The 26,445-nt window shown below is 42.4% G+C and overlaps 3 protein-coding genes and 1 long non-coding RNA gene across 4 annotated transcripts; all 4 read right to left on the bottom strand.

The window, feature by feature from the left end:
* Window positions 1-11,832: 11,832 nt before the first annotated feature.
* LOC119726336 (alpha-2Da adrenergic receptor-like) lies at window positions 11,833-13,198 on the bottom strand. Its single transcript, XM_038197991.1, has one exon. The coding sequence runs from the start codon at window positions 13,196-13,198 to the stop codon at window positions 11,942-11,944; it is 1,257 nt and encodes a 418-aa protein (XP_038053919.1). The 3' UTR covers window positions 11,833-11,941.
* A 2,046-nt stretch (window positions 13,199-15,244) lies between these two features.
* Window positions 15,245-18,336, bottom strand: LOC119726334 (alpha-2 adrenergic receptor-like). Its single transcript, XM_038197990.1, has 2 exons — window positions 17,529-18,336; window positions 15,245-15,989 (listed from the first exon to the last, which is right to left on the bottom strand). Exons 1-2 carry the CDS (start codon window positions 18,149-18,151, stop codon window positions 15,338-15,340), a joined length of 1,275 nt encoding a protein of 424 aa, XP_038053918.1. The 5' UTR covers window positions 18,152-18,336; the 3' UTR covers window positions 15,245-15,337.
* Window positions 18,337-21,849: 3,513 nt separating this feature from the next.
* Window positions 21,850-22,542, bottom strand: LOC119726930. Its single transcript, XR_005270869.1, has 2 exons — window positions 22,208-22,542; window positions 21,850-21,916 (listed from the first exon to the last, which is right to left on the bottom strand). It is a non-coding gene; the product is annotated as an uncharacterized LOC119726930 (long non-coding RNA).
* A 2,000-nt stretch (window positions 22,543-24,542) lies between these two features.
* On the bottom strand, window positions 24,543-25,799 carry LOC119726333. The gene has a single exon (XM_038197989.1). It carries the CDS (start codon window positions 25,797-25,799, stop codon window positions 24,543-24,545), a length of 1,257 nt encoding a protein of 418 aa, XP_038053917.1.
* Between the last annotated feature and the right edge of the window lie 646 nt (window positions 25,800-26,445).

Here is a 26,445-nt window from a genome sequence, read left to right as displayed (position 1 = left end):
CATCATGGAAGCAACCGTATCATAAATACGATGCACAGCCAAGGCGCAGACGGCCAGATCGGCCCAGGCTAAGGCCATAATCAGAACATGGGTGCTGGTTTTTAGAGTCTTTGTCCAGTAGACACGGAGTATGAGACAGTTACCGGGCACGCCGAATAAGAAAATGACGCTCTGCACAATCAGCTGGAATATGTTTCCAATTGTAACAGACAGGCCTGAATCCGTCTCTGTGTTTTCAAAAGAATAGGTGGAATTCGGCACTGCGTTGTTCTCCATGGCTGTGATGTAGTTTCTCTCGATAAACTTGTGTTTAAATGCTCCTTTTTAAGTTGTCTCAGACGTACAGCGCATGTTAGATTGTAATGTTGTCTGTCTATACTGGTAGGTTAGAAGAAAGCATTCTGACACTTTCTCCTCAGCATTACATGTAGCCTACATGTATGCGTAATGCGACAGTCAGCGTAGACAACATTCACTTGGCCATGTGAATGGCCAAGTGAAATGACATTTTCTTGCTGTGTATTGGGAGCTATATTCATTATCAGCAAAGCATTGTGGACGTGGAAGCTTCATAACATTTTCTCTTTTTTAACATGCATCTCCGGTGAAAAGGAGCCTACTATCATTATCCTATTGAAAACTTGGCATTTAACTTGAGCTTTTAACATATAAAAAAATAACCCTTTTTGGTGAGCTGCTCTTAAGGAAATATTCTCTGTGAGGTCTCTGTGGGGTAATTTAATCTGGGTGTGTACAGGAACTGGTTTTATTTGGCGTAATTGAATCGCGGTTTTTCCTATCTCTGATAATTAAATTGGAGATGCTGAGAAGAATTGTAATCAAATTCAAAAGCAAGTTTGAAGCTTTTGATTCTTTTTTTTTACCTTTGCACCCCCCTTCCTATTTCAAAAGGCTGAACACGAATGATTGTGCAATTTTTTTCGACTGTAAAATTGCGTCAACTGTCTATAATCAATAGACCAAAGACGTATTGACGTCAAATTTTTAAAACGGGGAAAATCAGCAATCTATTTCACAACAGAAACTGATATAAGGTGCAAATAAAAAGCTCGAACAAGAAATAAATAAGCTGCAGTGCTCATCCACTCCGTTCGCAAGTACCCCCTCACCGGCAAAGACAGCGCAGTTGGGCGTGACCGACCGACGCAATCTTGCCAGACTGCAATTTTGCCGCGACGCTCGGCCGTACCATGTACCACTGCGTGTACATAGTACAAATCGCCTGGTTTTCGTGCGTCACACACAAGGAACGGTGCGCGTAAGCCAGCTAAATGTCCCGCCCATGGGACGTCGTTGCTAGGTAAAAGGGCGCCCTCTTTCGTTGGCGCACGGAGTCCATTGTTGTTTTAAATGACACTCACTTTCTAATAAATACAGTTTGGAAAAGAATGAAAGATTAAGTAAATTTCTATCACCAAACTCAAATAATCTGTGAAAACCTACAACTAAAACTTAATCTGGATAAAGCCTTCAATAAACCTCCGTCATCATAATACTACTTCGAAGTGCACTTCCATAAACAGTGACTCCGATACACAAAAGTAGGAAAAGGCACATGCCGCAAATTGTTACCCATTGTATAGACAAGCAATCAGTTAATGTGGCAAGCTCTCTCTTTGATTCATTAGAATGTATCGAAGACGAAGGACGACGTATATTTCGATCTGTCGTTTTTACCTGCCGTTCCTTCCACATTTTTGAACTTACGTGAAAATTGCAAAGAGTCGCCGTGAAGTGCCCTGTATTAAACTTCTTGTAGTCGCTCCGAACGCATACAAAAATAAGGATTGGGGTGATGTAAATATCCCGGTCCTGACAGGGTTAAAAACCTACAACACCATGCCTCTTGTATTCATATATCATTTCTGTTCGTGTTTTTTTTTTCAAATATGCCTTCTTCGTATTGGGAGTACCTAAAATTAACACATTAACTGCATGAAGACAACATATTACATTAACTAGTGTCATTCTAACAGAACCTTATATTACTGAGAACTGTCTTGCAGTCTTTCCGGAACCGTCTGTTGGCAAGTCCATAAATCAGCGGGTTCACGGCGTTGTTGACGTAAAGAGTTACGGAGAGTGGCGGGATGATCGTATTGAACACTGGGTCGGAGTAGGAAGCAATCGTAGCGGCAAGACGCATCCAGTAGGGTAGCCAGGTCAGGAGAAACACAACGCTGGTTATGAAGAGCATCCTGGTTGTCTTACGCTGTAAAACTGCTGCATTTGTCTTTGGTGGTGCGCGTCCTGCATTACCTTGATGTTGGGTAGTGACAGTATTCCTCTTCGCTACACGAGATTCTGCATCCTTTGACACAAGGACATGATTGGTCAAAGTTGCTTGTGGGTGACTGGCCCATCTTTTCCTACTTTCGTCAAGAGTTGATTTATCTATTTCGTGGCTTGGCACTCCCTTGCTTTCTACCATTCTGCTGGAATCTGCAGCCGTACTCGAGCATGGTTTGATGAACGTTGATACGGAAGCGACGGCAGAACTGTTCGGTTCGACATTTTTGAACATGGAATCTTGTTGCTTTGTCGAACATTCGTTCGCTGATCGTGAGACGCTGCAATCCCGAGTGGTACTTTTGACGCCGACTTTGGTGTGTTCCTTGATGGTCATGTAGACTTTGCCGTAACACAGGGCGATCATCACGAGCGCCACGACGAAGAAAATGACCTGGAATACCAACCTCAAAAAGTCAACGGACCGGTAGCTGGATCCAGGGGTTATTGGGATGAAACCAGGAATATTGATGACCAGTGAGAATACGAATGCTGCCCAAGCTGCTATCTTGCCGCGTTTGTGGGTGAAGAATCGGCGGTGTGGCCGGCATACGCAGTCGTAGCGGTCCGCTGCGATCACAGCAGTCATCATAACCGACGTACCTATGGCTATTCCCTCAAGAGCTTTGATAATGAATGTGAACTGGTGGACGTCATTGACAGTGATTTGGGCAACCGTACTATAGATACGGTGCAGATCCAGTACGCAGACAGCCAGATCGGCCCAGGCTAAGCCCATGATGAAAACATGGGTGCTGGTTTTTAGAGTCTTTGTCCAGTAGACACGGAGTATGAGGCAGTTACCGGGCACGCCGAAAAGGAAAACGATGCTTTGCACAATCAACCTGAATAGGTTTCCAACGGTGGCAGTCAGGACTAAATCAGATGGTGTGTTTTCAGAAATACAGGTTGAATTAGGCTCTTGTGTGTGCTCCATGGCTTAAGATTTTGTCGACAAACCTATGTGAAACTCTTTTTCTTAAGTTGGCTCAGAAGAACAGCGGATGTGACATTTGAGTGTTGTCTGCTGGACAGGTACGTGTGCCAGATGAAAGCAACTATCTCCGCCGCATTACCTTTTATACGTAATTGCGACGCACAGAGGAGACGATGTGACCAACCCAATTTGTACTGGGAGGGCGGCCAATCATTGTCATGCGCATGCCAATTTCGTTTATTTTCAGCGATGCATTATTTAATGGCTTCATATTCCCTTTCTCTTTTATTTGATTTAAAACTGCGTCTGCCGAGGACTGGGACATTCTATCATATTTGGTGATAGATTCAAGTCAAGTATCTAGAAATTACTTTTTTTCTTGAGCTGGTCTGAAGGAAATAATCTGTACCAAATCAAAATAGCGCATGTCTCTGTGAGGTAATTTGATCTGGATATGTATAGAAACTTTTTTGGGAGAACAATTGAATCGCAGTATATGGTGCCATCACTCACCCGGTGCCTTCCCCATCTCTGTCAATTAAATTGGAGACATCAGGAAGGATCATAATGAAATCCAGGACCAAGTTTAAAGCTTGTGACTTTTTCCTCTCTTTCCTTTGTTCCTGCTTCCTTTTCCTTTTTTGTTGTTGTTATGAAGCTGAGCAAGAACGATTTTGTACAACGAAGAAGTTGTACGAAGTCACCATTGTCAACAGGCCTAAGGTGTGTTGACGTCGAATTTACCGTAAAGAGTGATATCAATGAGCTATTTCAGAGTGGCAACTGACATAAAGTGCAATATATACGCCTGCTGCCCCGTGTTACTGTTTCAAGCTAAAACCGACACTTTCTAATCGATATAGTTTGGAAAAAGATGCAAGAAAATATCACCGAATTGCAATTGTCCGTAAAAAAACAACAAGGCTCAAATCTATTCTGGACAAATCTTCATAATCATAATCCTACTAAGAAATGGACTGTCATAAACAGTGAGTCGGATAACAAGAAAATAAGCAGAAAAAAAATCAAACACTACAGCTTGGAAAACTATCCATGTTAAGCACGGAGGGTTAACTTCACTTTGTGCCAGGGAAATTTCAACTTATAAGATGAGACAGAGAAACACTCTAATTAGGATAAGGTGATACGTTCAAAGTGAGATCACTTCGGATAGCCTTTTAGGCAATGGGAGAAGCACAATGCACACGAGACCTCATCAGTAAAAGCCTTCACGAGAAAGGCAAACCGACACGTGAGCTATGAGGGAAACATAAGGCAGGGGTCCTTTTTGACATGACGTTTTCGCATAGAAAGCAAACCTGAACAAGTAAGAACCGATTGCTAATTTGAAAGACAACCGAGCGCTTAACCTGGGAGTGGTGGGCTTGTTATTCAATTTTGAGCAATTGATACCACTGGACTCACAGGTAAATCTTCATTCGAATCAAAATTAATAAAAGGCAAATCAAGTACTCCGTTAATGTGGCAAGATCTCTTTTTGACTCATTAAGATGTAACGAAGATGAGGGACGACTTCTATTTTGATCTTTCGTTTTCCAGATTCCTATCGTTCCTTCAACATTATTTAACATTCATAAAGTACAAAGAGTCACCGTGATTATCCCTATCAGGACCAGGGCACAATGTGCATCCCTGTTAAACTTCTTATAATAGTCCCGGAACGTTTAGGCCGATCGGCAAGAAATTTAGTGACTTGTTCTAACTGTTATCGGGGGTCAGCATGGTACCAAATATACGCTATAGGATGTCCGTCGTTACCATGGCAACCGACAGTAATCATAACATTTGGTCACTTTGTAGTTAAACAAATGAAAAGTATGCATTTTTGTGAATTTTTTTTTTTTTGCCCGAACCTATCAAGCATCCACTTTGGACTAAAATCCATGGTCATGCAACCAGCTGCCATGCATGCTCAGGAAACCAATATGGCCGCTAGGAGCAAGAACTTGTTTTCACGTTTTTGAACAATTTCTTTGATTTTGGGGTACTTATAAATTCCAAGCATTCATAACACTAACATTTGTACTTCATTAGTGCTGATTGTGGTTGAAAAAAATATAAGGTTTGGACAAAATCACAAAAATTATGACTTTGCCAAAACAGTGGGTAAAGTGCCCTCTATCGATATTTTTGCGGCCAAAACTTGTTCAGTTTGATGAGTTCTGACCAAAAAATATTTGTACCAAATTTGAAAAAAAAATGGATGAAACATTTATAGAAACTGTATCAAAACACTGTTTTTTGTACCAAAATAAAATAGCAACAATATAAGAAAGCGCCGTCTTGTTGTGACAGCAGCGCACCCAAATGACGTCATATTGTGGAATGCAGGCTTAACAACATTCCTTCCAAATTTAAGGAAATTGAGAAGACCCAAAATACCCTGGTCCTTATAGAGTTAAAGTCTTCAAAACCTCTTGCGTGCATGGTCTATAATTTCTGTTAAGTATTTTGGGGTCCAAAATTGCAAATTAGGCGATTCACAATGCTTCCAGTGCATTGTGGGAGATGGTCGACAAATTCGAAGCGCGGGACATTCTAAATCGTTAGTTTTTTCCGGTCAGTAGTTTCGTTAGCGTATGATTCGACTATAATAATGTTTGCCCTTTTCTTTTTATCAATATGGTGGGAGGGTTGAAAGGCGGCAGAACGCTATGCTCCAATCTATAACGAATTATGTAGAAATGTAGAAATTATGCAAAAAGATACTGTTTTGACCAAAAATTACCCAAAAAATGGTAGAGCGCCTCTTGTTGTCATTTTTCGTGGGTTAGCGGCCAAATTGTAATAAAGGTGGCTGCCGCGCATGGATATGAGAAGGGGGAACAATGTGCCCCGCGGCGACGAGAAGCCCACATACCCGGGTCCTCAGAGTTGAAAGTCTATACAACACCTGTTGTGTTCATGTTCTATCATTCTGTTTTTTATATATTTTTGTCAAAAATTGTGTCTTAAATGTAAATGTAATTATTCAAACATCAAATGCGTAAAGTCAACGAAACGCATCAAATAGTGTCTATCTATAGTAGAGCTTAATCTTACTGAGAACCGCCTTGCAGTCTTTCCTAAACCGCCTGTTGGCAAGTCCGTATATTAGCGGGTTTACGGCGTTGTTGACGTAAGCAGTTACATAGAGCCGCCCGATGATCATATGGAACACTGGGTCGGGGTATGAAGCAAACGTACTGGCAACAAGGATCCAGTAGGGTAGCCAGGTCAGGAGAAACACAACGCTGGTGATGAAGAGCATCCTGGTTGTCTTACGCTGTAAAACTGCCGCATCTGTCTTTGGTGGTGCGCGTCCGGCATTACCTTGGTGTTGTCGAGGGTCACTGTTCCCATTCTCAACTCGAGATTCTCTATCCTCTGCCACAAGTACATGTTTGATCAAAGTCGCTGGTGGGTGACTTGCCCATCTTTTCCCAATAGTTGATTCGTCCACATGTATTTCGTCACTTGGTGCTCCCTTGCTTTCTTCCGTTATGCGAGCATCAACTACCGCGTTCGAGCATGGTTTACTAGTAATCGTCGATACCGAAGCGCGCGCAGGAATTTTCGGTTCGACATTTTTCAATACGGAATCGTGAAGCCTTGTCGAACGCTCGTCCGCCTGTCGAGAGTCGTTGCAATCTCGAGTGGTACTTTTGACGCCAACCTTTGTGTGTTTCTTGATGGTCATGTAGACTTTGCCGTAACACAGGGCGATCATCACGAGCGCCACGACGAAGCAAATTACCTGGAATGCCAACCTCAAAAGGTCCAAGGACCGGTAACTGGATCTAAGGGTTCTGGGGATGAACCCAGGAATACTGATGACCAGTGAGAATACGAATGCGGCCCAAGCTGCTATCTTGCCGCATTTGTGGGTGAAGAACCGGCGGTGTGGCCGACAAACGCAGTCGTAGCGGTCCGCTGCGATCACAGCAGTCAACATAATTGACGTACCAATTGCTATTGAATCAAGAGCCTCGATAATAAATTTAAACTCCGGGACCTCATTGCTAGCCATATAAGCAACCTTATCACCAACGAGTTGCAAAGCCAGCAGCACGCAGACTGCCAGATCGGCCCAGGCTAAGGCCATGATGAAAACATGGGTACTGGTTTTTAGAGTCTTTGGCCAGTAGACACGGAGTATGAGGCAGTTACCGGGCACGCCAAATAAGCAAACTACACTCTCCACAATCAGCTTGAATAGGTCACCAATCGTGATATACAAGCCTGAATCCGATTCTGTGTTTTCAAAAGAAGAGGTGGAATTCGGCACTGGAGTGTTCTCCATTGCTGGAGTTTTTCTCGACAAACTTGTGTTGAAATGCTCCCGTTAAATTTGGCTCAGAAGAACAGTGGATATTACATTGTAATATTGTCTGTGCTATACTTGTGCGCTACAAGAAAGCACTCTGACACTTTCTCCGCAGCATAAAACATGCAGCATCCATGTATACGTAATGCGACAGAAATCGGAGGCGATGTGATCAACCCAGTTGACCATGTTGACGATGTCAGAACGTCAAAGAAGCTGGATACCACCTTCATTCGTCCATCCGTCGAATTTGTAGCAGCTTCATAGGATCCACATACCCAACGGCCGGCAGCTTAAGCAAGTCCAACGAAGCTCGGCTCGTTTCGTCATGGGCAATTACGGAAGAACTATAGCAGTGTTACATTCATGTTAGAACATCTTCACTGGCCCTCACTACAGGAACGTCGTCACCAAAATCGCCTGCATATGATGTACAAGATCAGATACAACTTGATCGACATCCCTTGGAGCAGCTATCTTACTCATTTATCTACACCTACCAGAGAATACAGTTCCAGATTCACTATCCCACATACCACATCATCAGTGTATGCCAGCTCATACTTCCCACGAACCATCCGGGAGTGGCACAACCTCCCAGTTGATCCTGCTGCATACCCATCCCTCAACGCCTTCAATTTGTTCTGCGCTGGGGGACCTCCGCTTGAATTAACCGCACCACCAGATGTTTACTTGCACCTGTATATACAGCACTGTACCAGTACAAATTACTGTTGTCTGACAATGCATGCACCCAACGCAGTGCATTTATCTTCAACCATATGAAGGCAGCACTTATAAGGAAGAAGAAGAAGAAGAAGAAGATGTGCTTTAACAGTTTCCTGCTGTGTATTGGAAGCTGTAGATTGGCCAATCATGGTCATGCACGTGTCCACTCATTCATTATCAGGAACACATTGGACGTAGCAGCTTCAAAGCATTTTCTCTTTTTTTAACATGCACCGCTAGTGAAAAGGAGTTTTTTATCATTACCCTATTGAAACCTGGCTTTCAACTTGAGGTTTTAATATATGACAAACATGAACCTTTTTTGTGAGCTGTCCTGAAGGAAGTTATTGTGCTTTGTGCCAAACCAAACGCAGCGCAAGTCACTGTTAGGTATAAATTTAATCTGGGTGTGTACAGACACTGGTTTGGTTTGGCGTTATTAAATTGCGGTACATAGTGCCATCGCTCACCTGATGTTTTTCCTATCTCTGCTAATTAAATTGGAGACACTGGGAAGAATTGTAATCAAATTTAAAAGCAAGTTTGAAGCTTGTGATTTGTTTTCGTTCACCTTTGTACTCCCCTTTTGTATAAGGCTGAACAAGAACGATTGTGCACATTTGAAATTAAAAAAAAAAAAACGTTAAATTTAAAAAAGAGGAAAATCAATAAGCTTTTTTCAGAGGAGCAACTGACATAAGGTGCAAATAAACAGCACGAACCAAAAATACATAGGCTGCAGTGCCCTCTTATTGTTTTATATGACACTCACTTTCTCATTTTTATACATTTTAATATGCAACCAAAAAAAACACACAAATAAAACAGACTAAGTATAAAACAACAGTAATCCAATACATCAGTACAAGCAATTTTCGAGAAAACTAAAACAAAACAACAAACCACACAAGACAACCAAAAGACAATAAACTGGACAATACTAACTGAATAACTAAACACTACAAAAACAGATGTTGACAGGGAGAAGAAAAAGATCTTATTGGAAGAGAGTCACCCATTTGTTAATGTGACCACCTGCAGTCGTCCCTTGTTATGTCATAGATAGTCTTGGCATTAATCGCCGTGGACGGTTCCAACTGCGCATGTATTTGTCTGAGTCACTCCCCTTTTCCATTGGTGGAAAATGAGTGCGTCCTCTTGTGACTCGACCTTGCCGTGACCACGCTACATGAAACCTGCAGCCAATCAGGGATAAGGGATAAGTGAAAACAAACCAATCACATTCAGCGGGGCGTTGGGACAACTAATTGTAAGTGACATGGTTAAAAGGATGAGTTAAGTTAACTGAGGGGGGAACTGGTTAATTTTACTCACAAATATAATCAATTTAACAACAATTTAAAACCTTTGATCAGTAATTTTGATGAATACACCGTAATTCAAGGTGACATGTCAAATAAACTTTCTCAATGTGTACGCAAGAGGGCCCCCATCGAATTTCGTTAGCAACGGAAAAACTGGACAAAAATCCTAATTTACACTAATAGTAAATTAAATACTCAATCTCTCTACTACATCATATTGTGCCAGAGTCCCTAATTTATTTAAATATTACTTATTCATAAATGATGATTCGATAAGAAAGGAGAATTGTTACCTGATAAAAGCGAGCGGTGCGCCGGCCGGCGGTGAGAGACACAGCACGTTGGGGAATGGGGTGTCACCGCTTGGTGGTGCTGTCACTTACCGCGCTAAGTGAATAAGCGAATTTCGGAACATGCACATGCTTACAATTTTGTTTTCCTCTTTTTCTCTGAACAAGCCGCAATTTGACGTCATGAAACATTCGCTGCGAAATTCGCCCGAGTATGAACCGGGCTTTATACTGTATTGCGCGAAGTCTCTATTATCAATAAAGCAAACGTTTTTTGACGTCAACTTTATGACATCAAAGTTATATCAATAAGCTTTTTCAGAGTGGCAATTGACATAAAGGTGCAAATAATAACACGACAGGTAATTTATATGCTGTTGTGTCCAGTTTTTGTTTTAATGTTGAAATGACACTTTCTTATAAATACAATTATGGAAAAGAGTGCGTCACAAACTCAAATTATCCGTGAAACATACATCTGAAGTTTAATCTGGATACATCAAGCAATCAGTTTATTTGGCAAGCTCTCTTTGACTCATTAGAATGTATAGACCGCTTGCAGATGCGTTCGATAATCGACGCGCAAAGGCGCGCGACGCCATGTTGTGGGACAAGCGTATATCTATCTATGCACATTTTGTCCCATAACATGGCGTCGCGCACCTTCGCGCGTCAAGTATCGAACGCGTCTGCAAGCAGTCTATTGAAGACGAAGGACGATGTCTATTTGTATCTTTCGTTTTCCTTAAGCCTACCATTCCCTATAATGTAACTTGCATGAAAAGTACAAAGAGTTACCGTGTTGAGTTACTGAGTTACTAACTCTATTAGGAGCGTGGGCGCAATGTGCGACCTTATTAAACTTCTTGTAAATAGCTCCTTAATGCTCAGGCCGATCGGCAAGAAATTTGGTGAACTTTCCTAACTTCTATCGGGGGTCAGCATGGTACCAAATATGCTATAGGATGTCGGTGCTTACCATGGTAACTGATATGGTAAGGCCAAAAAAAAAAATAAGTCGGTCTCTGGTCAGCGCGCGTCGATTTTAAACATGCGCGTCGATCTTCTTTTTTTTCCAAAATGTTCCGCGGTAGCTCCAACAGCGCACTCTATTTCCGCACCTCCTCATTTTGTTTTTACCAAAGAGCACCAAGGAATGGGAAATTGCACCAAGGCAAATGATCGAAAGCACCAAGGCAAATTATGGAGGACACCAATGTACATGAGGACACCAAAAAAGCAAAATAGTACCCCACCTTGTCTGTACAATCCAAGCTTGAAGAAAAAAAAAAGCAAAAAAAAAAAAAGCCGCGTGGCCGCGTCAATTCCGGAACTTTGGTCTGACCAGAGACCGAATATTATTTTTTTTGGCCTAATCATAAAATTGTGTCATTTTTTATTAAACAAAATGGAAATATGTATTACGTCATGATTCGGCTTTAATCTTCAGATAGTGGTCTAAGTGTATGAGTCATTTTTGTGCCCTAGCCTATCAAGTATCCACTTTAGACTGACATTTATGGTCACCTGATTATAATGTATGCTGGGAAATCAATATGGCCGCCATTAGCGCGACAAAAATGACCTTTTCTGCACAATAATTCTTTGTTTTGGGTACTTATAAACGCAAAGTATTCATCAAACAACGTACGTCGTTTGTGCAGATTTTGTTTGGACAATTTTTAAAATGTTATTTTAACAAATGTTATTTCGCAAAAGTGTGTATAAGGCCCACTATCGGTGATTGTACTACTTATTATGCAACAAAAACTGTTTTCGATAAAAAAAAAATTACGAAAATACGGTAAAGCGCCCTCTGGTTGTCAATTTTGGGGATTAGCGGGCAACCAACATTCCTTCCAATATGAAAAATGGAAGGGGGGATCATGGCGGACCCCCCCCCCCCCCTTCTTGTATTCTGTTTTATATTTCTGTTCATTTTATGTTTTTGTCAAAAGCGGTTTCTTATAGGTAAGCTTACAATTCAGACATCAAATGCGTAAAGAAAACGAACCGAGTCTTTCTAAAAGATCTTTATCTTGCTGAGAACTGCCTTGCAGTCTTTCCTGAATCGCCTGTTGGCTAGTCCGTAGATCAGCGGATTAACGGCGTTGTTGACAAAAAGAGTATTGGACAGGTTGTCGAGGATCACATGGAACACTGGGTCGGAGTAGGAAGCAAATGTACCGGCAGCACGAATCCAGTAGGGTAGCCAGGTCAGGAGAAACACAACGCTGGTGATGAAGAGCATCCTGGTTGTCTTACGCTGTAAAACTGCTGCGTCTGGCTTTGGTTTCGGGCGTCCTGCACCTTGGTGTGGGCGAGGGTCAGTGGTCCCGTTCACTCTACAAGATTCAGTAGTCTGTGACACAAGGACATGTTTGGTCAATGTCGCTTGTGGGTGAGTAGCCCATTTTTTCCCACTTTTTTCAACGGTAGATTCGTTGATTTCGTGGCTCGATGCTCCTTTGCTTTGTGCCATTGTGCTGAAATCAGTGTCCGTGCTCGGGCATGGTTTCTTTATGAACGCCGTGGACATGAAAGCCACGGCAGGAATATTCTGTTCGACATTTTTTAATACGGAATCCTGCAGCCTTGTCGAGCAATCCTCGGCTAATCGCGAGACGCCACAATCTTGAGTAGCATTTTTGACGTCGACTTTGGTGTGTTTCTTGATGGTCGTGTAGACTTTGCCGTAACACAGGGCGATCATCACGAGCGCAACGACGAAGCAAATGGCCTGAAATGCTAACTGCAAAAGTTCCAAAGACTGCTCACTGGCGGAGGTTCTTGGGATAATGGCAGGAATATTGATGACTAGTGAGAATACAAATGCTGCCCCAGCTGCTATCTTGCCGCGTTTGTGGGTGAAGAACCGGCGGTGTGACCGGCATATGCAGTCGTAGCGGTCCGCTGCGATCACAGCGGTCATCATAATCGACGTACCGATGGCTGTTGTCCCAAGAGCCCAAATAATAAATGTGAACTGCGGAACCTCATAGCCAGCCATTTCAGCAACCTTATCATAAATACGATGCACAGCCAGCACGCAGACGGTCAGATCGGCCCAGGCTAAGGCCATGATCAGAACATGGGTACTGGTTTTCAGAGTCTTTGTCCAGTAGACACGGAGTATGAGGCAGTTGCCAGGTGTGCCGAAAAGGATAGCAATGCTCTGTACAATCAGCTGGAATATGTTTCCAGCCGTGTCAGACAGGCCTGAATACGAGTCTGTGTTTTCAAAAGCAGACGTGGAATTCAGCAATGAAGTGTTTTCCATGGCTGGTGTTTCTCCCTACAAACTGATGTTAAAAGTATCCTCATAAAGTTGGCTCAGACGAACAGCGGACGTTTCTTTGTAATGTTGTCCGTCTATCCAGGTCCGCCAACTATCTCCGCAGCGTTACCTATAGCCTATATTTATAAGTAATGCAAGTCAACCCATGTTCACCGTGTTGACGATGTGATTTAACATTTCTTTCTGTGTATTGGAACTAGGTTCAACTTTCAACTTAAGCTTTTAAAATATAAAAATGACCCATTTGCGTGAACAGTACTACAGGAAATTATCGTGATTTGTGCCAAACCAAAAGCAGCGCAAGTCTCTGTGAGGTATACATTTAATCTGGGTGTGTACAGGAACTGGTTTTGTTTGGCGTAATTGAATCGCGGTACATGGTGCCACTGATAATTAAATTGGAGACTCAAGGAAGAGCTGTAATGAAAATCAAAAGCTGGTTTGAAGCTTGTTAATATTTTTCTTTACCTTTGAAACCCCCCCCCCTCTTTTATGAGGCTGAACAAGAACGATTGTGCAATTATTTTCGACGCATTACTACTTGACGCACAGATAAATACACCTTCATTTGACTTAAATTGAATAAAAGGCAAATCAAGAAAGCCGTATGTGGCCAGCTCTCTCTTTGACTCATTGAGATTTATCGAAGACAAGAATCTTACCATTCATTCCATACTATCACAACAACACAAATGTGCCTCCTTATTCAACTTCTTGTAACAGCTCCGGAACGCTTAGGCCGATCGGCATGAAATGTGGTCACTTATCCTAAGTTCAATAGGGCCCAGTGCAGCATGCTACCAAAACTATGCTATAAGATGTCAGTTGTCACCATTACAAGCGAAATGATTATAAACCGGTCATTTCGAATTAAATACAACAAAAATATGCATTTTTTTGTGAGTCAAAACCATGTTTTCTTTGCCTGAATCCATCAAGTATCCACTTAAGACTAAAATTCATGTCCACGTGACCAACAACAATGCATGCTGGGAAACAAATATGGGTGCGGGAAAAAAATGCAAAATGTGTTTCTTTGTTTTGGGGTTCTCATAAATCCAAAACATTCATAAAACTTCTTTCATAACATGGAAAAAAATATCTCGTTTCTGGACAAAATTGCAAAAATACGATTTTGCAAAACAAAACTTGTTATAGCGCTCGGATTTTTGTAGTCTGTCGCTGATTTTGGATGCCAAATGTTGTTCAGTTTGATGAGTATTTGACCCGAAGAAAGTGTGTATTTAATTTGAAACAATTTGGATAAAAAGTGTAGAAATTACGTGAAAAATACTGTTTTCAACCAAAAATAACCCAAAACATGGTAAAGCGCCTCTTGTTGTCATTTTTGTGGGTTAGCGGCCAAATTTTAATAAATACGGCTGCTGCACATGGAAATGAGGATGGGGAAACAATGTGCCCCGCGGCCACGAGCAGCCCAAAATACCCTGACTTCATAAAATTAAAAGTCTATACAGGGTGAGTAAAAAAAAAAAAAAAAGCACCAAATGTTGGGACTACTGTTTTATTAAAGTTCTGCATGTAGCACTTTAAAATCTAGGATATGAAAGCCCAATTCATCACCTTTTTTCTTGTACATATCATTCAAATGACTCATGTACTTTTTAAACACAACCAACGTTTTAAGGTTCTGTCCACGGATCACAAAAAAAAGGTGTGCGTTCTTTCAGCAAAACGAAAACAATTCACACATCCCTATGTGATTTCTTTTCGTTTTTGTGAAAGAACACTAATTTTTTTTGTGATCCGTGGGCAGAACCTTAAAACGGTGGTTGTGTTTATTCTGTACCTTGAAAAGTACACAAGTGATTTGAATATTTCTTGTACTTCATAAGTGATTTGAATAATTCTTGTACTTAAAGAAAGCTTAAAATTTGGCTTCCATATCCAAAATTTTGAAAATGCTACATTCAGAACTTCCCTAAAACAATGGTCCCAACATTTGGGTTTCGTTTTTTTGTGACTCACCCTGTAGAACACCTTTTGTGTTCATGTTCTGTGGTTCTGTTTATATTTTGTCAAAAAATGTGTCTTAAATGTATATGTACTTACAATTCAAACATCAAATACGTAAAGTCAACGAATCGCATCAACTAGTGTCTATCTATAGCAGAGTTGAATCCTACTGAGAACTGCCTTGCAGTCTTTCCTGAACCGTCTGTTGGCAAGTCCATAAATCAGTGGATTCACGGCGTTGTTGACGTAAAGAGTTACGGAGAGCTGCTGGAGGATCGTATTGAACAGTGGGTCGGAGTATGAAGCAATCGTAGCAGCAACACGGATCCAGTAGGGTAGCCAGGTCAAGAGAAACACAACGCTGGTGATGAAGAGCATCCTGGTTGTCTTACGCTGTAAAACTGCTGCATCTGCCTTTGGTGGTGCGCGTCCAGCGTAACCTTGATGTTGTCGAGTGTCATTGGTACCATTTACAACACGAGGGTCTTTATCCTTCGACACAAGACAATTTTTGGTCAAATTCGCTAGTGGGTGACTGGCACATCTTTTCCCGCTTTCATCAAAGGTCAATTCGTCGATTTCGTGGCCTGGTGCTCCCTGGTTTTCTACCTGTCTACTGGCATCAGCTGCCGTACTCGAGCGTGGTTTGGTTAACGTCGATACGGAAGCGACGGCAGAAATGTTCGGTTCAATATTTGTGAGCACGGAATCGTGTGGCCTTGTCGAACATTGGTCCGCTAGTCTGCAATCTCGAGTGGTACTTTTGACGCCGACTTTGGTGTGTTTCTTACGGAAGCTTGAATTGCCTTCCGAGATACCGCGTTACCGCGATAATTTATCGCAGAAATCAGGAAATCAGAGATAATTCCTTCCGCGATACCGCGTTACTGCGATAATTTATCACAGAAATCGTGAAATCAAAGATAAATCATTCAACGATACCGCGTTACTGTGATAATTTATCACAGAAATCCAGAAATCAGAGATAATTCCTTCCGCGATACCACGTTACTGTGATAATTTATCACAGAAATCCAGAAATCAAAGATACCTATTCCGCGATACCGCGTTACCGTGATAATTTATCACAGAAATCCTGAATTCAGAGATAATTCCTTCCGCGATACCGCGTTACTGCGATAATTTATCACAGAAATCCAGAAATCAGAGATAATTCCTTCCGCGATACCGCGTTACTGCGATAATTTATCACAGAAATCGTGAAATCAAAGATAAATCATTCAACGATACCGCGTTACTGTGATAATTTATCACAGAAATCCAGGAATCAGAGATACGTATTCCTCGATACCGCGTTACCGTGATAATTTATCACAGAAATCCAGAAATCAGAGATAATTCCTTCCGCGATACCACGTTACTGTGATAATTTATCACAGAAATCCAGAAATCAAAGATACCTATTCCGCGATACCGCGTTACCGTGATAATTTATCACAGAAATCCTGAATTCAGAGATAATTCCTTCCGCGATACCGCGTTACTGCGATAATTTATCACAGAAATCCAGAAATCAGAGATAATTCCTTCCGCGATACCGCGTTACTGCGATAATTTATCACAGAAATCCAGAAATCAGAGATAATTCCTTCCGCGATGCCGCGTTACTGCGGTATCGCGGAAGGAATTATCTCTGAATTCAGGATTTCTGTGATAAATTATCGCGGTAACGCGGAATCGCGGAATAGGTATCTTTGATTTCTGGATTTCTGTGATAAATTATCACAGTAATGCGGTATCGCGGAAGGAATTATCTCTGATTTCTGGATTTCTGTGATAAATTATCGCAGTAACGCGGTATCGCGGAAGGAATTATCTCTGAATTCAGGATTTCTGTGATAAATTATCATGGTAACGCAGTATCGCGGAATAGGTATCTCTGATTTCTGGATTTCTGTGATAAATTATCACAGTAACGCGGTATCGCGGAAGGAACTATCTCTGATTTCTGGATTTCTGTGATAAATTATCGTAGTAACGCGGTATCGTTGAACGATTTATCTCTGATTTCTGGATTTCTGTGATAAATTATCACAGTAACGCGGTATCGAGGAAAAGGTATTTCTGATTTCTGGATTTCTGTGATAAATTATCACAGTAACGCGGTATCGCGGAAGAAATTATCTCTGATTTCTAGATTTCTGTGATAAATTATCACAGTAACGCGGTATCGTTGAATGATTTATCTTTGATTTCACGATTTCTGTGATAAATTATCGCAGTAACGCGGTATCGCGGAAGGAATTATCTCTGATTTCCTGATTTCTGCGATAAATTATCGCGGTAACGCGGTATCTCGGAAGGCAATTCAAGCTTCCGTAGTTTCTTGATGGTCATGTAGACTTTGCCGTAACACAGGGCGATCAACACGAGTGCCACGACGAAGCAAATGACTTGGAATGCCAACCTCAAAAGGTCCAAGGACCGGTAACTCGATCCAGGTGTTCTGGGGATTAAGCCAGGAATATTGATGACAAGTGAGAATACAAATGCTGCCCCAGCTGCTATCTTGCCGCGTTTGTGGGTGAAGAACCGGCGGTGTGGCCGGCATACGCAGTCGTAGCGGTCCGCTGCGATCACAGCAGTCATCATAACCGACGTGCCGAGGGTTATTCCCTGAAAAGCTGAGAAAACAAATGTGAACTCATGGACCTCATTGCCGGTGATTTGAGCCACCGTATGATAAATAGAATACACAGCCAGCACGCAGACAGCCAGATCGGCCCAGGCTAAGGCAATGATGAATACATGGGTGCTGGTTTTTAGAGTCTTTGTCCAGTAGACACGGAGTATGAGGCAATTACCGGGAACGCCGAAAATGAAAACGATGCTTTGCACAATCAACTTGAATAGGTTTTCAACGGTGGCAGTCAGGACTAAATCAGATGGTGCGTTTTCAGAAATAGAGGTGGAATTCGGCTCTTGCGTGTGCTCCATGGCTTAAGATTTTGTCGACAAACCTATGTGAAACTCTCCTTCTTAAGTTGGCTCAGAAGAACAGCGGATGTGACATTTTAGTGTTGTCTGCTGGACAGGTACGTGTGCCAGATGAAAGCAACTATCTCCGCCGCATTACCTTTTATACGTAATTGCGACGGACAGAGGAGACGATGTGACCAACCCAATTGTACGTTTTTGCTGTGTACTGTGAGGGCGGCTAATCACGGTCATGCGCATGCCATTTCGTTTATTTTCAGCGATGCATTATATTTAATGGCTTCATATTCCCTTTCTCTTTTATTCAATTTAAAAACTGCATCTGCCGAGGACTGGGACATTCTATCATATTCTATCATATAGAAATTACTCTCTTCTTTTCTTGAGCAGTCTGAAGGAGTCACGCTCTGTACCAAACCGAAATAGCGCATATCTCTGTGAGGTAATTTGATCTGGATGTGCACAGGTCTTTTTTGGGAGAACAATTGAATTGCGGTAAATGGCGCCATCACTCACCTGGTGTCTTCCCCATCTCTGTCAATTAAATTGGAGACGTCGAGAAGGATCATAATCAAATTCAGGACCGAGTTTGAAGCTTGTGACTTTTTTCTCTCTTTCATTTGTTCCTGTTTTCTTTTGTGGTTGTTTTGGTTGCTGTGGTTGTTGTTATGAAGCTGAGCAAGTACAGTGGCGTAGCCACGGGCGGGGTGGGGGGGCGTGGGGGGCGACACCCATGAAACCTTGTCGCCCCCCCCCCCCAGTCGCCCCCCCCCCACTGAGATTTTGAGTTTCTAAAAAAAATTAGCATTGATCTACATGACGCCCCCCCCCATGAAATGTTCCAGCCCCCCCCCCCCAGCGGGCCCCCCCCCCCCCCCCCCCCCCCCACTGAAAAATTCCTGGCTACGCCACTGAGCAAGTACGATTGTGTACAACGGCGAAGTTGCGCAATGTCACCATTGCCAATAGGCCTTAGGTGTGTTGACGTCAAATTTTTCTTAAAAAGTGATATCAATGAGCTATTTCAGAGTGGCTACTGACATAATGTGCAATATATACGCTGCTGCGCCGTGTTACTGTTTCAAGCTTAAAACGGCACATTCTAATCGACATAGTTTGGAAAAAGATGCAAGAAAATATCACCGAACTGAAATTGTCCGTCAAACCTATAACTCAAATTTATTCTGGACAAATCTTCATAATCATAATCCTACTAAGAAATGGACTATCACAAACAGTGAGTCGGAATAACAAGAAAATACGTAGAAAAATACAAATACCGCAGCTTGAAAAACTTTCCTTGTTAAGCAGGGAGAACGGCGCGAATCTTTCAAGTTCAGTTTGTGCCAGGGAAATTTCACCTTATAAGATGAGACAGAGAAACACTCTAAGATAAGGTGATACGTTCAAAGTGAGACCATTTCAGACATCCATAAGGCTATGAGCAGTGGCGTCACCAGACTTTTCAGTTTGGGGGGGGGCACAGGGGGGGCACCAGCATTTGATGGGGGGCACTTAGGTGGATACGGATCGCCGTCCTGGGGGAGGGGTCTAAGGGGAGGGGGTGCCCCCCTCCCCTTTGGAAAATTTTCGCATACGGAGGATGGGCTAGATGCAAAATGGTGCCACATTTGCAGCTCATTTGAAGAAAATACGAATTACTGTGCTTCTTTGTCCTTATGAAAAACCAACTCAGATGATGGGAGTTGAATATAACAAAATATATATATATTTTTTTACCAACCCAAATCTCAGATGGGGGGGGGCACTCGGGGGGGCACTAGGTTTTCCAGGGGGGCACGTGCCCCCCTGGCCCCCCCCCCCCCCCTTGGCGACGCCACTGGCTATGAGAGAAGAGCAATGCAAACGAGACCTGATCAGTGAACGCCTTCACAAGAAAGGCAAACCGACACGTGAGCTATGACAGACAAAGGAGGCAGGCATCCTTTTGACATAACGTACGCGATGAACCGACAAATATTAAGAAAGCATACCAAGCGCTTAACCTGGTAGTGGTAGGCTTGCTATTCAGTTTTGAGCACTGGATACCACTGGAGTCACAGGTAAATCTTCATTCGAATTAAAATTTAAAAAGGCAAATTACTAAAGTTCTCCGCTTATGTGGCAAGATCTCTCTTTGACCCATTAAGATGTAACGAAGATGAGGGACGATTTCTATTTTGATCTTTCGTTTTCCAGATTCCTACCGTTCCTTCCACATTTTTTAACATTCATAAAGTACAAAGAGTCACCGTGACTATCCCTATCAGCACCAGGGCACAATGTGCATCCCTGTTAAACTTCTTATAATAGTTCCGGAACGTTTAGGCCGATCGGCAAGAAATTTAGTGACTTGTTCTAACTGTTATCGGGGATCAGCATGGTACCAAATATACGCCATAGGATGCCCGTCGTTACAATGGCAACTGACGGGTAATCATAACATTTGGTCACTTTGCATTTTTTTTTAAAATGAAAAGTATGCACTTTTGTGAGTCAAAACCATTTGGGTTTTTTTCCCGAAACTATCAAGCATCCACTTTGGACTAAAATCCATGGTCACGTGACCAACTGCAATACGTGCTCATGAAACTTATATGGCCGCTAGGTGCAAGAGCTTGTTTTCACGTTTTTGCACAATTTTCTTTAGGGTTACTTGGGGTTATTTTGGGGTACTTATAAATTCCAAGCATTCATAACACTAACATACTTCATTAGTGCCGATTGTGGTTGAAAAAAATCAAAGGTTTGGACAAAATCACAAAAATTATGATTTTACCAAAACAGTGGGTACAGCGCCCTCCATCGGTAATTTTCAGCCAAAACTTGTTCAGTGTGAAAATTCATCAAACTGAAAAAAATATTTGTACCAAATTTGAAAACATTTGGATGAAACATTTATGGAAACTGTATCAAAAACACTGGGTTTTTTTGTACCAAAAAATGGCAAAAATATAGCAAAGCGCTATCTTGGCCTCCCGACCAATGAGATACAGGGACTGCAACGTCTGCAAAATGCTGCAACCAGATTGGTTTGTCGCTGCAAGTGAAGCAAACACATAACCCCAATCCTACAATCACTTCATTGGCTCCCAGTGTCACAGCGAATCATCTACAAAACTCTCATTCTCAGATTTAAAGCAGTGCACGGACTGGCACCATCCTACTTACAAGAGCTGGTACATCATTGTCGGCCCACTCGCCAACTACGGTGTGCATCGCTCGTGATGTTGCAGGCACCCTCTCTACCTCCACGGACCTCCACGGACGGTGGCAGAGCATTCAGTGCTGCTGCTCCCTCTCTCTGGAACAGTTTGCCATCATAATTATATCAAGGACTCGATGACACTTGATTTGTTAAAGAGTCGTCTAAAGACTCATCTTTTTAAACAGTATTTTACTGCAGTGAATTAGTAGTGTAGCGGTACTGCCTCGGACGACTGCCCCGGCGAGTAGCGGCGAACGGCCTAGCCTCTACGGTCGGGTACGCAGATCCGTTTCGGCGGAGATTTACCGCCAGGCCCGCAGCAGACTACCAAAAACAACACCCTATCACTCACTCACTCCACTCACTGGGCTGACACAGACGGGGGGGGGGATATCTCGGGGAAGGAATGGGACACTGGACACGGATTTGCGCCTACCCTTAGCTTTGGTGATTTATTCCTTATGTAGTGAAACTCGGTGTGGAGTCGAGGTTCAGGGGTGATGATTCAATCACATCAAATTTATTAGTCGTCTATGCTCCCATTCATCACAAAAAACCTAGTAATCAAATACATTAAAAATAAATCAATATAAACTCACATAACTTCACATACATGTGAATGTATCCCATTAATCACAATACATATGTGTACAAGTAATAAATTAACCCTAGAAAATTACATAGTCCAACCCAGATACAAAGAACTCCATTGCAAATACAACAGCCTTCCCACATTAACATACATGTATGACATGTGACCTCTGACCCGGTCGGCGTCTTGGAAGTTACACTTTCGTTGATAGTAAAACCCCCAAAATAACATGAAAATAATTCAATTTGTCCCATACCAGCCAGTGCACGGGCTCCAGGGCTGTCTCTCCTTCCTCTGATGTCTAAATGTACATCCCAGCCATCGGCTGTCAGGCTAAATTGGTCTGATATTGCTAAAGCAAGCTTTCTGCAGCTGTCAGAAACGCAGACCTCGGAGACAGTGCCCGCCAAACCCGCTTACGTAAACAGTTGTTTAGTATTAAGGCGCACACGATAAAAACATCATCTGCTCTATCCTACATTCACATATTTTACAATAACAGAAATTTACTTCTGAGAATACAGCACTTCATGAGAGATAGAACCCCTTAGTTATCTATTATCGTCAAAATATCCCCTTACTTGGCTGATGAACGTATCCTCATAACCCCTCAACAAATTCGCGGAAGTTTGACCAGTTAACTTAAACAGCGCCCTCATTTGACCTTATGGGCAAAACAAATAAACTATTTCTAATCACTACACTTATTCCAGTTTCAGCCTACCTAGGTGCCTCGCCTACGTGACAAGGGCGGATCCAGAACACAATTTTGGGGGGGGCCAAAAAAAAATTTGGTCCCCCCCCCAAAAAAAAGTGGGTCTAAAAAATTACGGCGTGGGGTTCGGGGCCCGTCAGGGCCCCGAAAAATTTTGGGATTCTAGATGCTCTGTGGTGCGATCTGAGGCAATTTCTGACCACTTTAACCAATTTTTTTGAGGAAAAGATGGTGGTGTACTCATTGCCTGCCTTTATTGCGATGTCACATTAAAAAAAAAAAAATTGGTTTCGTTTTGGGGGGGGCCATGGCCCCCTTTGGCCCCCCCCCCCTGGATCCGCCCTTGCTACGTGATCATGTATTCAATCACTTACCTTATAGCCTCAGAGATAACTTAATTATCTGGATTATGATGCAGGAATCATTTGTCAATTACACTCACACAAAGTATGAGGCTCCCTCCATTGCGACTGCAGGTGATTGGTTGATTGCTTTGATTGATTGATTGATTAGAGCAGTGTGAGAACACTTCATGAGACCGCGCTCGGTTTACAGCCACAGCAGAAAGAGCGCAAAGCTGAGTGCTTATATACACTGGGGCTATTGGCTGGTGCCCCCATACACCTGGGTGAGTGCACGCGCACTCCGCTGGCTACCAGTAAAGAATTAAAGTGCACTCTCTATAAAATGCATTGCGCTACAGTAGTAGTAGTCCGGCAGAAGGGCATATGAGCGTTCTGACACAAAAATCATTTCCAAGAAAATTGCATTAAAAGGTTCCAATGTTCCCCCGCGCGCATTTTGACGAAAATGTAATTTCATTAAAATGGAGGCATTTTTTTCTGCATATGCCCTTTTGCTGGGAACATTTTGGTTATTACGCGCTATTGCATAAGGGCATATGCACATATGCCCTTCTGCCGGGCTCACGACGACTGTCTGTCTGGTGTTTTCCATGTACAAAGGTTTGACCGTTGTATTTTATTGGCAAATCCCTATTTATTCCTGTTTTTATCTAGTATGTTTGCTTGTGTGTTGTAAATCGCTTTTTAAATGTTAGATTGTAGGCCCCCATGCAGCTTTTTGAATTGTTTTTGTATTGTCTGAAGGTTTTATTGGAATTAGTATTTTAACTTAAATAATACAGTTTTGTATGTCTATTCTTTGTTTAAGCGCCTTGAGGTGGATTTTTCTGCGATTGTCTGCGCTTTATAAATTTCTCTATTATTATTATTATATATCTACTTTAGACTAAAATTCATGGTCAAGTGACCAATTATAATCCACATTGGGAAATTAATATAGCCAACATTGGCGCAAAACAAATGTCACCTTCTCTGCACAATTGTCTTTGTTTAAGGAGACCTATCAATGCAAACTGCAAAGCATTCGATACACTAGCATGAGTACTTCATTGGTGCCAAATTTGGTTGAAAAATTCAAATTTTGGGACACAAAAAAGGGGATCTTGATTTTAGAAGAAAAGTGAGTATACCGCCCACTGTCGGTAACGTTGGATGCCAAAAGAATTGACCCAAAGAACATTTGTGCCAAATTTGAAAAACAATTTTGATGAAAAATGTAAAAGAAATGTCAATACTACTGATTTTGACCAAAAATGGGCCAAAATAGTTAAGCTACCTCTTGTTGTGACGGCACCGCAACGTCATATTGTACAACACCGACGAGAAAATCGGTCGAAAAAAAATCGGGCGCCGCATCAGTAGACCCAAACGCTCCGGTCGCGATAGGGTTAAAGTTTACAACACCTCTTGTCTTCATAAATATAATTTCTTTTTATTTTCTGCTTGTCAAAAATGGTGTAGTCAAGGTACACTCACAATTAAGAAAACAAAACGCGTTAACTAGAGTCATTTTAACAGAGCCTAATCTTACTGAGAACTGCCTTGCAGTCTTTCCGGAACCGTCTGTTGGCAAGTCCGTAAATCAGCAGATTCACTGCGTTGTTGACGTAAAGAGTTACGGAGAGCTGCCGGAGGATCAAATGCAACACTGAGTCGTTGTAGGAAGCAAACACAGCCGCAACACGGATCCAGTAGGGAAGCCAGGTCAGGAGAAACACAACGCTGGTGATGAAGAGCATCCTGGTTGTCTTACGCTGTAAAACTGCTGCATCTGCCTTTGGTTGTGCGCGTCCAGCATTACCTTGGTGTTGGCGAGGATAACTGTCATTCTTCTCAACACGAGATTGTGTATCCTTTGATGCAAGTTCATGTGTGGTCAAAGTCGCTTGTGGGTGACTGGCCCATCTTTTCCCGCTTTCGTCAAAGGTCGATTCGTCGAATTTGTGGTTTGGCACTCCCTTGCTTTCTACGATTCTGCTGGCATCAGCTGCTGCACTCGAGCATGGTTTATAGATGAACGTCGACACGGAGGTGACGGCAGGAATGTTCGGTTTGACATTTTTCAATACGGAGTCATGTGGCCTTGTCGAGCATTCGTCGGCTAATCGAGAGACGCTGCAATTTCTAGTGGTACTTTTGATGTCGACTTTGGTGTGTTTCTTGATGGCTGTGTAGACTTTGCAGTAACACAGGGCGATCATCACGAGCGCCACGACGAAGCAAATGACTTGGAATGCCTTTGTCGAAAGTTCCAACGACTGCCCACTAGCAAGGGTTCCGGGGATGAAGGCAGGAATATTGATGACCAGTGAGAATACAAATGCTGCCCAAGCTGCTATCTTGCCGCGTTTGTGGGTGAAGAAGCGGCGGTGTGGCCGGCATATGCAGTCGTAGCAGTCCGCTGCGATCACAGAAGACAACATAACCGACGTACCGATGGCTGTTGAATCAAAAGCGTGGATAATAAATGAGAACACTGGAACCTCATATCTAGCCATTTCAGCAACCTTACCATAAATACGATGCACAGCCAGCAAGCAGGCGACCAGATCGGCCCAGGCTAAGGACATGATCAGAACATGGGTACTGGTCTTCAAAGTCTTTGTCCAGTAGACACTGAGTATTAGGCAGTTACCAGGCACGCCGAATAAGAAAATGACGCTCTGTACAAATAACCAAAATATGTTTCCAGCCGTGTCAGACAGGCCTGAATCCGAGTCTGTGTTTTCAAAGATTGAGGTGGAATTCGACACTGAAGTATTCTCCATGACTGGAGTTTCTCTCATCACAACTTTGTTAAAATTCTCCTTGTTACGGTGTCTCAAAAGAACAGATAATGTTGAAATTGTAATGTGTCTGTCTATAACTGGTGCACTAGATGAAAGCACTGGCAACTATCTCCGCAGCATTACCTATTATCCTTAATGCGACGCACAGCGGAGACGACGTATTGTGATCGGCCGCATTTAGCATTTTCTTGCTGTGTACATGTATTGGGGGCTAGCTAGGTTGGCCAATCATGGTCATGAATGCCTAAGTTGTTTATTATCAACGGTCCATTATAAGTATCGGCTTCGTAACCTTTTATCTTCTACCCTTATATAAACATGCATCTCCTGAGAACTTGCAGGATTTTCTCAACGGCCTTGTCTTTCGAAGCACTGCCTGTTTATCTAGAAACTTGCCGATAAACGAAGACAATTCATTTGCTTGTGGAAATTAACCTTATTTTTCGTGAGCTATTATCACTGTTGGAAATTATCGAGCTTTGTACCAGACCAAAATTCAGAAGGAGATTTCTGTCAAATACTTTTATATGGGTGTGTGTGGGAACTATTGTTTGGTCGATATTCGTTTGGCCGCCCAATTTAATCGTAGTATATAAAATGAGTTGATTTTAATTGAATTCAAATA

Source organism: Patiria miniata, unplaced genomic scaffold (genome assembly GCF_015706575.1).
Source record: "Patiria miniata isolate m_02_andy unplaced genomic scaffold, ASM1570657v1 HiC_scaffold_2, whole genome shotgun sequence".
NCBI classification, from domain to species: domain Eukaryota; kingdom Metazoa; phylum Echinodermata; class Asteroidea; order Valvatida; family Asterinidae; genus Patiria; species Patiria miniata.
The sequence above is the reverse complement of the archived record's forward strand: the minus strand, read 5'-3'. Positions and strand labels throughout refer to the sequence as shown.